Below are 11,997 nucleotides of genomic sequence, written 5' to 3'. Positions count from 1 at the left end.
AAGATAAAAGCAACATATATAGTCACATTTCAATTTCGCTAGTGTTAGCAAAATGTGAGCTAATTAGCAAAGTTACATTTGATGTACAATTGATGTTGCTGACTTTAGCTTTCGGATGTAACTAGCTAGCTAACGATTCATGTAGATTAGTTAGTTTGTTAGCTAGGGGTTTTAGCTGACTTCAGATCCAACTATATATGTGTCACTTTTATCTTTTAGCCATCTTAAAAATGTGGTTGTCTTTTAAACGTAGACAAGCTTAGCACGTAGCATATCTAAGCACAAGAAAGGAGAAAGTTGGCCGAGGTTCTGAGCGAGGCTCGTTTTACTGTTATCAGAGAACAGAGCAACAATGGCGGGACTCAAAAAACAAGTTATTATATAATATATATAAAATAACAAGCTGGTTATGTCACCCGTAAGGATAAATATTCCTAGATAGAAAAACTGGACACACCTTTTAAAGTTTTCAGGCTAAACATCTTTAAAAATCTTTTGTAATTATCTTATAGTACCCTACTTTATAATTCACACAAGGGCCATGAAAGTCACTAATACACACTTAAAGTAAGATTTTTCTGTTTTCCAGAACAGCACTGCTGTCCAAACATGTTGCATATTTTTTTCTTAACTCCAACACTAAAACACAGTGCAAACATTCCCCGAGTGAACACTTTTGCCCGAAGTTCACAGATGGCTCAGTAGTATTTGCTCATCCTGCTGTGATGTTGTCACACAGTGTTTGGGACTGGGAGCACCATATCCTCCTGTGTTCCCTTCGCTCTGCAACAAGAGGAACACTCACATACACACACAGAGCAAAAGAGAGAGAGAGATGCTGAGTGAAAAGTAGTACAGCTCCAGGCTAGAGTTAGTGAATGAATGAACCATTATAGTACAGCTTTCTGGGGCAGAACACACTCAGGAGGGAAGACAGACACTCTCTTCACTTTATTTAGATTCACTGTGACTGTAGGTCAATTCTCTAAGAGTATTTATCTGATTCAGGATTTAGTTTTGTTTAAATTGCAGAACAGCAACACAATGTATGGTATGTCAACTGTAGGTTCAGTTTATCTCAGCATGTTGTCTGTCTGTGTATGCATGTGGAGCTGTGCATTCAATCTATGTTGAATATATACATTAGATTCCTGTATGTGTGTGTGTGTGTGTGTGCCTGCCTGCGGAGCTTCACAGCCTGAGGCCTTCGGTTGAGTTTGATCCGCTGTGATGTGCCACTTTCTCTCCAGGGCCACAACTATTCTAGGCCCTAGTTCTGTCATGGTGTGTGTGTGTGTGTGTGTGTGTGTGTGTGTGTATACTCTTTCCTTTTTTGCGTGTTTGTTTCTCACCCATTCACAGCTCCTGTTGTCTCCAAATGTGTGTGCACAGAGGTGTTTTTTTCCTGTTCTGGTGTTCTGAAGCATACTTGTATGTTGTTTGTGAGCGTGTGTGGGTGTGTCACACACTCTGTGCCTGCAGGCTGACAACAATTGTTTCCCTTCATTCATTCAAGTGTTAACTGTCCATTCTATTATATGCATAAAGTACCACTTGTGCGTATCTGTGTGTTTTGGTTTGTGTGTAGTTTTTTTTAATGTGCGCGTGCCTGTAGTTATGTGTGTGCCCCCACTTTGACCCCGCACACGTGAGACAAACATTTTGTAGGAAAAGACAGATAGATAGAAGAAAGAGCTAGATGAGAAATATAAGTGTTTTTATAATAATTATGTGCTGCCAAAAGTGCCACTTTGGCCTTCAAGCAGTGTTTATTCTTTGGCCACTGATGTGCAGGGAACATCATTGTGTGCTGTTTTGATGAGTTATGAACCTGAAAAGTACTTTTGCAATCTCATTTCACCAGTTCAGTAGCTGCGCCTTTCAAGAAAGAGGATGGAGGAAAGGTTTAGTGTTGATGGACTTCCTGTCAGCTGTTGAATGTTTCTAAAACGGTAACAATTACAAAGGGTATGGTAACACTGATTATTCAGTATTCAGAGATATTTTTACTGCACCATGATGTGGTGGATGAACATAACTCAGCTTGTTGAAGTTCCCCATTGTTCACCCTTAAAGCTCAGACAGAACTTCAATGTAAAGTCACCTCTGTAAAGGCCTCAGCTTGACTGGAGGGGATCATGTGTGTGTCTGTGTGTGTATCTGTCAGCTACTAATCTCACATACTGCTGGACCCATCAGCCTCATATTTTTTGTGCATATTTGTGATTGCATGCTCAAGGACCTCTAGTGGTTGCAGGGTTTCACATTGTTAGCAACACCTGTTATGGACTGTTCTGTTTTATACTGCCACTGACTGCTGACTCCTCACTGCTCTTAGCCAGCTGGTAACTGATCAACAACTGCTTCAGTTTGGAATCTTGTTTGTGCTACGGACAATGTACGTGCACTCATGTTAGTGTTGAAGGATTCTTTTTTGAAATTTTTCATCGCTAGTGTTTTGGAATTGTTCCTGTTCAGATTTACATGCTGAACACATAGCCTGCCCTGCTCTTTTGTTCCCCACCCACATGCCCCCAGACACACCTGCTGGACATCTGTATCTGTACTCTTTTAGTTTGTTTTTAAAATCACAATGTTATACTGTTTGTGACATTTGCCATGATTCAGCAGAACAGACTGATAAAAGGCAGGTTTGGAAATCCAATTCAGATTGTGTCTGATGCTAAATATATTGTTGCTCGTTGCTTTCAAGCTGGTTGTCTTTATATATTATTAACAGCTGTGAAAGACGTATTCAAATCCAAATCACTTCACTCTCACACCTCTATTTCCATTAGTGTTAGTTTTTTAAATTTTGTTATTAAAAAATAATTATATGTTGTTTAAGTTAATCAGTCTAACCTTTTCTATTTACCAAATTACATTAGTGGCTGAATCTGTCTGATAAGTGAAGCCATCTGGTTCACTAGTTATTAAGGAAGCTTCATGTCTACAGGCATTGTTATCGCTGGTGTCCCACTTTCTAATTACAATGTAAAAAAAAACATTTACACACACACACACACACACACACACACACCCACAGACACAAACATTAGATGTCTTATCGGCCAGTTAACCCATGAGGCGACCTTAACAAGGTTATGTCATCTCTAATCATATTTTGAAGCGCACACTGTATGTGCATAACAACATTATTTATGTTAATGCTGACAGTGTTTGTGTAGGAATGCGCAAAACAGAGGCAGACACTGAGACAAGAGAGCAAAAAAGAAATTGTTAAAGAGAGGGAGGATTTCAAAGAGAGAGAAAAAATAACCTTTGAAACAATTCTCTCTTCCTTCTCTCCAATTTCCCCATTTTTCAAACACTGGGTTTATCCCATTTGCCCATTATGAAACTTAGAGACAAAAGCTTTCTAATCCTGGCTCTTCTGCACTGCCTTTGATGGCTGGCTGCGTATGCAAGTCAATGAGTGTATGTGTGTGTGTGTGCTTGACTACTATATTAGTGTGCTGGATTGTGTGTGTGTGTGTGTGTGTGTGTGTGTGCTTGGCGTTAGCTACTGCTGCTCTAAGCTGCATCCTGTGTTATCCTACAGCACTCAGTGGTGTGCATGTGTCTGCGCAAACCTGCCAGTGTTTGTGTGGGAATGTGTTTACATTAGATTCAACTGAACTGAAATTATCTCCGTGGGGACGTTGGGTTGTTTCTGCATCAAGAATAAGATAGATCAAAGAAAAACAGGTTCCACATAAGCAAAAAGGGCTTCTGCATGCAGCTGTCAGAAAAACATACAACAAAATGTGCAAAAGTGTCAGTTTAAAAGCAGAAACAGAATGTTGTATCAAAAGTAGCAATAGTATAAGTATAGCTAAATTAATATCCAGCCAGTATCATCTCCTTCTTCAACCCCCCCTTAGGTCAATATACGACAATGTTGAATCACATGTGGGAATACAACTTAACAAAAAGGGGGAAAAAAGATCCAGTCCTAGTTTTAGCTGGTCCCTAGAAACTGTCGCTGTCAAAGAAACGTGCTATTTGATTGCTGTCGGCTACAGATAATCTACATCGATAAGCCCCGCCTCCCCCTCATCCCTCCATCCTTCTCTCTGATCCCTCACCGTGACTTCCTTCTCTCACATCACATCTTTCTCACATTAATCATTTGTGTTTCTCCTTTTACACACACCCTTCACACACATTTTTAGGGTTAGTGTGCTTAGTGCATTCCTGTTTGTGTGTGTGTGTGTGTGTGTGTGTGTGTGTGTGTGTGAGTGTGTGCCTGAAGCATGCCTTCAGGCAAAAGCACTGATAGACCCTACACACTAAAACCAAAGCAGCTGGGGCAGTTAGAAGAAAGGATCCATCACAGCAGGAGGAAGCTCTTACAGTGCATCCAAGATGGCTGCTGTACTACTTCCTCAGAAAAGGAATCCTATGTGTTCAGGCACATGAGCTATGCTTCATATAATAATTCATGAAGAGGACTGGACATATTTCTGTCTCTGATTTCATGAATATTAATTTAATTTATGACTTAAATTGCATCTCTTTAAGATGCTGCATGAGAATCATTTTACCCCAGAGAGGATGCATGTAATGATGAAAGGCATTTTTTATGTCGGAGTTATAAGAAGCCAAGGGGTAGATTCTTCCACATGTTTTGGTCCTGTGCCCCTTCTAACCTGAATTTATTGAAACCTGCTGATATTTAATACCTGTACATGCATCATCCACTTTGGTTATTATGAACATCTAGACAAGACAGCTGGAGTTTACCTGATAATATATATATTGCTCTAGCATGGTTGTCTAGAATGGCTGTCACCCCTGTGATTGACTGGGAATCGACTCCAGCCCCTCTGCGACCCTCTAAGGATAAGTGTTGATAGATAATGGATGGAAATGTACATGTTACTTTTGTTGTACATTGTATAATTATATGGTAAGCATTGAGGGGCAATTTAGTAAGGGTCAAATATGAGGACCAATGGAGGCGCCCCAGTAGCTCACCTCATACCCCATATCAAGGCTGAGTCCTTACAGCAGCAGCCTGGGTTTAATCCGGCCCACCCCCTTTGTTGCATGTTTCCTCTCTCTCACCCCTGCCTTTCCTCTCTTACTCTACTGTCTAACCGACCAGCGTGTGAACAATTATACAATATTAAACTTGCACCTACTGGCAGACAGTAAATACAAAATTACAGTTATGATTTTTTATTTTAGTCAATGTTGAATGTTGTCACCTATAATGTTTAAATGATAACACATTTAAACAGAATCTAGATGCACAAATCTGTGTATTCATGTGTTTTTCTTTCTTTTGATGCATCTCCAACCTTCATCTCTGTCTCTTTCTTTTCCTCTGGTGAGAATTTTAAATCAGTGTTACAGTAGGGAGGCGAGCTGCCTGGTAACAGGTTCAGCTACCGACAGTTACACACAAACACACACACACACACATCCCTATCTCTGTACACACAAAAACGTACTGTATTTTCTGTGTGTGTGTCTCTGTAGGGAGTTTGGCTGGAGGGATCCAGAGCTGCCGGAGGTGATCCAGATGTTGCAGCATCAGTTCCCATCAGTACAGTCCAACGCTGCTGCCTACCTCCAGCACCTCTGCTTTGGAGACAACAAGATCAAATCTGAGGTATTGATCTCTGAAGGGAAACCACACCAAGAGAGAGGGCTTACAGACACGGAGGGTTGAATTCCAAAACTCTGATTGAAGGAGCGCTAACTCACCTTGTTACTCTCACACACACACACACACACAAACAAGCATTCTTTGGCTTTTATTTAGAGTTGGTGACTTCCAGTAAAGAGAGTTCAAACACACACAAAAACATACTTTCCCAGCATTTCCTCTTATATGCAGATAGGAATGCAGGTACTGCTGAACATTGTTTCTGGAGAGGTACGCTGCTGTTGAGTTTTTCAAGTGGAATCTTTTAGTGCTTTCAGTACCACAAGCAGGATTCCAGCAGAGAGAGCAGGTGGGTGTGTGTGCTCACCTGAAAATGTTGCTGACGGACACACCAATGGAGCATAATACATACATTTGTTTATTCCACCTTTAATATTCCTATTGTCAGTGTTTGTAACGTCATGTTTTAGTTAGTCAGTAGCTTCCTAAAACAAACCACTCAAAGGTAAAGTTTGACTGAGAAGTACGCCTATTTGCTCTCTCATATGAGAAGACTGCTGTCTGTACAGAAAATATAATCCTGTAGTCAGTTAGCTTAGCTTAGCTTAGCCTGGAAACAGTTTGGATTACAGTTAGCTTGTTCTGTCCAAAAATCCACCTGCCCATAATTAAAACTCTATTCGTTATAAGGAGTACGCGTCCCTAGACCTGCTCTATTTGAAAAGTGTCCTGAGATAACTTCTGTTATGAATTGGCGCTATACAAATAAAATTTAATTGAATTAAATTTAATTATTATATCTTGTTTAAGCATACACAGATAGCCAGGTTTTATAGGGTGTTATGTGCCAGACTATCTCTGCTGGACGCAGTGACTTCCTGGTTCCCTTGCAACCTCCCAGTCATGAGAAGATTCTAGGACAGATCTGTCTTTGCTAATAGGTTGTTTTCTTTTACTTGTTGTATATGAAAGTGTTGGCTTTCTCATTGCCTGTGTGTATCTGAAGGCAGCGGAAGAGGAAATGATTGGCTTGGGGGTACCACAGACTAACAAGCCAATCATCAATAGGGACCTCGCACGACTGCCTGCGTTTCAAATTATGGGAGGCATACGGGTGGTCCGTGAGCCAGTCATAATTACATAATGAAGCAGGTGTGCACATGTAATGGCAAAGACTGATGCCAGAACCTTGCAGCAGGGCTTACTCATTATTTATATGGAAATATAAATCCAGCTATACACAGAAGATTTTGTGTATAACATAAATGCCAAAAATATACATATTAAAAATGAAGTGAATGATGAGACAGGTTGTAAACCTTGCTGTTATTGTGATCTTACAAATGTAAGGAGGGCCATATTCATTCAGCATTTCAGCCAGAAGAAATTTATTAACAAATAGAAGTACAAAACACTGCAGTGCAATATATGAAGGTGTTCTTGAGTAAGTAGATTTGACACCGGTCTTTATGGAAAGGGAAACTCCGTCCTATGTGTGCAGCTGTCTGAGCTCCACCAAACTCCATATTAGCCGGCATTAACTCCTCATTATGCACACTTAACCCAACTCTGAATACAGCCGTGTTCCTGCAGTCCGTTCTCCTGTCCTTTAGAGCCGCCATCACCCAGTGTCTCGGAGAAAGCGGTTCTGTCTGTCTCTTCAATGTCGACTCAATTCAGCTCAATTCGACGTTATTAATCCCCATGGAGACGATGGATCTGAGGGCAAACAAAGTTCTTCAAACAGCAATCAGCCAACAGGCATTAAAAATAGAGTGGGAGAGAGACGAGATGACTGATGTTGAAATTGTGTTGAAGAATGAAGTATGGCGGTATTTAGAGCGGGGCTGCCAAGACTACAACCCACAGGCCGAATAGTTTTTTGCCCTTGAGTGACATGCCTGAATGGTGAAATAATAGACTGGATGCTGAGGGATATGTATGGCCTATTGCCTCTTCAGTCTCATAGCACCGGATACACTGTACAGATGTGGGCTGTGTGTTATTGTGTGCAAGGCAAGACTGAAAGACAAGTACCTGACAATAATAATGGCTTTAATACATTTCTCCAAAATGATTGTTGAAACGACTTCCTGTTTTTCTTTATCTCACATCATTATGAAGTGAATCCCTTTGGGTTTTTTAATGTTTTCCAGACATAATAAGCCACTGGGAGACAATGCCTTGGACTTTTGAAACTTGTAATGACAATTTGTCACTTTTACAATTGTCACAATCCTTGGGGATTGCCCAGTCATTACAGGGCCTGTTACTTGAGGATCTAACATCAAGTTAAACATGTAGTTTCTAAATAATCAGTGAGATATTGTCATCTACAGGGAGCTGCTGTTAAAAGGCTCCATGCTGATGTATCTTTATCTGGAGCACAAAGGACAAAATGTATAAGCACAACTGCCTCATCTCGGTGCAATCTCCTTCACTAAAATGTCTCTTTTGTTTTTACAGAAAGCAGGCTGTCTGCCCTACATTTTCTCTTTGTCTAGACGGAGGGAAGCAGGGGAGGGCTGCAGACGCACAGGGGTGATGGGAAAGAAAGTGCTGTGGCTGGCATTTTAATAAATCTTGCATCAGTGCAAAAGTAGCCACTGCACTGTGTTTATTTTGTTCAAAAACTAGAAATTAATATTTACACAATAACATAACACATTTTCTCTGACCACAGTATCGAGAGCAGGAAATTCTTATTTTCTTTAGTTGAGGTAAACAAGCCCTAATGTTTTTAGATATCATATACTGTGTATACACACCAACAGGCCTATTGTGGAGGAAATAGATACGCTTCTGTTATTCGTGATCCCCCTGCTGTTCTCCTAAATTCTTCCTCCCTCCCCTGTCCTAAGATCCGGCGGCAGGGTGGCATCCAGCTGCTGGTGGACTTGTTAGACCACCGGATGACCGATGTGCACCGCAGCGCCTGCGGAGCCCTGAGGAACCTGGTGTACGGCAAAGCCAACGACGACAACAAGATCGCCCTGAAGAACTGCGGGGGCATACCGGCTCTGGTCCGACTGCTCCGGAAGACCACAGATGTGGAAATCCGAGAGCTGCTCACAGGTAAAAACCACAATGTACAAATATTTAGATTCTACTGAATGTGCAGCAGTGGTGGAGATCAGACATTGAGATCACAGCATTTCCCTGGAATTCTTTCCATAATCTACTCCTTTTTCTGGGAAAAAGACCTCAGGGAACCAGGGATTTTTCTAGCCTGTGTTTGCTTTGTGTGTCTGTGTGCACCTGTGTGTTCAACTTGGCAAATTTTAGAGTTGCAACCATCAGGGATTTTACAGTCTGCTGTTAAAATATGTGTTTAATTAATGTCAGTGCAGACTTTAAAACAGCATTTAGAAATCTATATTTAAATAATAATTTCTCAATAATGTCATAGGACGTTTCCTGGCAAGTGCTATTCAATGTGATAATAATTATAGAGTAAATAGAGACAAAGTCCTTAGACAGTCATTTTAGTTTGAATCTAGTTGTGTTGAGTTTATAGCAACCTTCCACTGGAAAATGACATAAAATTTAACTAAACAAACTAAATGAATGATGAACTTGATTGAAAAAGGGAACGTTGGGGTGACTTTGACTATTGGCCTTAGTGTTTCTAAATGAAGACAATAAGAGTATATATTGAAAAACAGCATTGACATTGTGATTGACCTTAGTTTGATTTTAAGAGAGACTAAATATGACAATACAATGTAAGAAAAACAGAAAGAAGGTCATTTTTTTGATTCATTATCTGCAGTTAATATATGGTGAGAAATCTCAGCATGAGTTATGTATTCCTGGGAAGTAATCATTTAAAAGGAGGAAAACCTTCAAGCCTTATGTGCACATACAGTCCTGCATACAAATGTACAGATACAATCCGCTTACATTCATATGCTCTCAAATACATTTGCACACACACACACACACAAACACACACACACACATGTTGTGTCTCATGTACAACCACACACACTCTGCTGAGAAACATTCATTGAATATCCAGCGTTGCAACACACAAACCACATTGTATTATACATGCACATTCTCATTTACACAGATGAGGTATACAAATACAGAGATATGCACACACACACACACACACACACACACACACAAAAGAGAATTGTTTACCACCTGCCTGCTTCCCAGCACTCTGGCTGACAAGTGCTGTTGACTTGTCAAACGGAGATTCTGTGGAGAGGGCTGCACTGCACTTGTATCCACAGCAGGTTTTTATTCTCCGTCAGTGAACACAAATATCATCCACATTGTAAAAGATGTATTCAGGTTTGATTAATTTGAGGTTCTAAACCCACCGAGGTCCAGGGTTGTAAACTCTCTGCCAAAAGGATTAAAGGATTACCAGCAACCAGTGTTTTTACAGCTTTTACTGTATATATCCTGGCAATTCCTTTCTAATTGGCATTCACACGGACGGCCACGGTACTGTAGAAAGACTTTCACCTCTGGAGAGGGATGGAGAGATGACAGCGCTAAAAGAGGAATATCACTTAATTTTCAAACTGATCTACGTCCAGAATCATCTAGGGGTTTATTCCAATCCTGGAGCCAAATGAGAAAAATGGATTTCTCTTACCAGCACCCACGCTCATGAAAACATCTCTGCTGCAGGCCCGTAAGGAGCATGATATTTCAAGCCTCGACAGATATGTCAGAATCCAAGATTTTAGTTATTTCTGCTTTCTAGAACAGTTAAATCAGTGTGACTTAGGATGATATTAAGAAAAGTGAAGCAGAGCCTGTACACAGTAGACAGTGATCTGGCTTCAGGTGGGAACAGTTTGGTTGTAGGGACTATTATAATTATGATATGGCATCAGGGCTGATCAGACCAAAGTCAGAGCAATTCTGTTCCTTGCTGCGCCAGTAGTTGGTGACAGTCACTGTAAGGTGTTTAATCATTTTAAACATTCAAGCATAAAAGTTAATTTTTTATCGTGGAAGCAGGAAGGTTCTTCATCAGCAGGTTGAGTTCATTGAGATGGATCTGTTGCGAGCAGCTGAACAACTTCTCATCTTCAGACAGGAAGTCCTAAGTCAGAAAAATGAGATGGATGAAATTCTAATCTAATCATCTAACATGAGTTTTATCAAAACTACAAAAGGTGACAACATGAAGATGTGAGTATTAAAGAGGTCGAAATGGTAAACTATATTAAATGCTGATTAATGTTCTTATCAATTACAGTAAAAGCGTTGAGATGATTCACTTGTTAGATAATAATCCTCAAGAAAGATTTTAAGGACTTTATCTAGCTCAGGAAATAGGAGAATTTTCTCAAATTCACACTTTTTAGTTTTGATTCAAAATCTTTGTTTGGGTGATAATATTTTTTCACTTGGACAGGGGCGGGGACATATTAAAAACCGCGTTTATGTAACTAGTAACTTAAAGCTGGTCAGCATTAATTGTAAACAAGATTTCAAAAGCAGGACAAGTGGCCTAAAATTATTTCACTCACCTTTTGGTTCAAAATTTAACTAAAATACGCACCTTGTAGAAATGCATTTAGTTAACATTCTATGTCTACCGGGTAACAAGATTAACACTGTCTTTTACTTACTTTTTGCTTGCCTGCCACCATTTGAAGACCTTCGTTGTTGAGCCGTGAGAATAAAACTTTTGTCAGCTTGCACGGTACGAGGAATGTGAGGGCCCCATATGACTTCGTGTTTGCCTTCTGGGCCCCCAAATGACTAAATTTACGGCCCCTTGTTTTCTGACTCTTATGAAGTTCACTGTCCTTTCCAGGCGCCCCTCCCCAAGAACAGTCTTAATCCCCCCTCATTTTCTCCAATCCATTGTTTTCCTTTCAAGTGAAGCGTCTTTTTCCTCCATTTTTTTTTGCTTTTTACATGCATACTGCGGGCAACAATTTCAGGGCAGCAGGACTGAAAGGAATGTCTTGTTGTCTGTTTTGATTATTGGAACATGATTATCAGAGGATTTTGGAGGGTTGCCTTGATGTGCACTCTATCGTCCAAGTGTGTTGTCCCTGGAACTGTTCAAGACCCAAAAACACCCATGTTTGAAACATTTGGACATGCGAGAACAAATATGGATGTCCCAAGCAACATTAAATTGCAACAAAAATTGTTTTCAAGGCACAAAACAACTTTCGTGGGGCATGTCACCACCTTAGAGACTTTTGGGATTGCGTTTATACTATTATTACTTATACCCAGCTGTGATACAAGGTAGCGAGAGACATTTGTATATAGTCCGTCATTTAAACACGTCCAGATTGTAATAGCATCAAGTTCAGTGACATGTTGAACAGAGGCTGGTATTACAAGCCTGGTTATATAATGCAATTTTAATATAGCTAAAAAAATATTAT

At 40.2% G+C, this 11,997-nt stretch overlaps 1 protein-coding gene across 1 annotated transcript in view; it reads left to right on the top strand.

The window, feature by feature from the left end:
- The window catches only part of ctnnd2b (catenin (cadherin-associated protein), delta 2b), a 123,567-nt gene that overhangs the window by 67,893 nt on the left and 43,677 nt on the right, over positions 1-11,997 (top strand). The window contains exons 12-13 of the mRNA XM_035670918.1: positions 5,488-5,620; positions 8,479-8,692. Of these exons, the coding sequence (XP_035526811.1) occupies positions 5,488-5,620; positions 8,479-8,692 (347 nt within the window). The remainder of the gene's footprint in view (positions 1-5,487; positions 5,621-8,478; positions 8,693-11,997) is intronic.

This window comes from Morone saxatilis, unplaced genomic scaffold (genome assembly GCF_004916995.1).
Source record: "Morone saxatilis isolate NCDOM2014 unplaced genomic scaffold, NCSU_SB_2.0 Contig23, whole genome shotgun sequence".
Lineage (NCBI taxonomy): Eukaryota > Metazoa > Chordata > Actinopteri > Moronidae > Morone > Morone saxatilis.
Note: the sequence above shows the minus strand (reverse complement) of the source record. Positions and strands in the feature narration are given on the sequence as shown.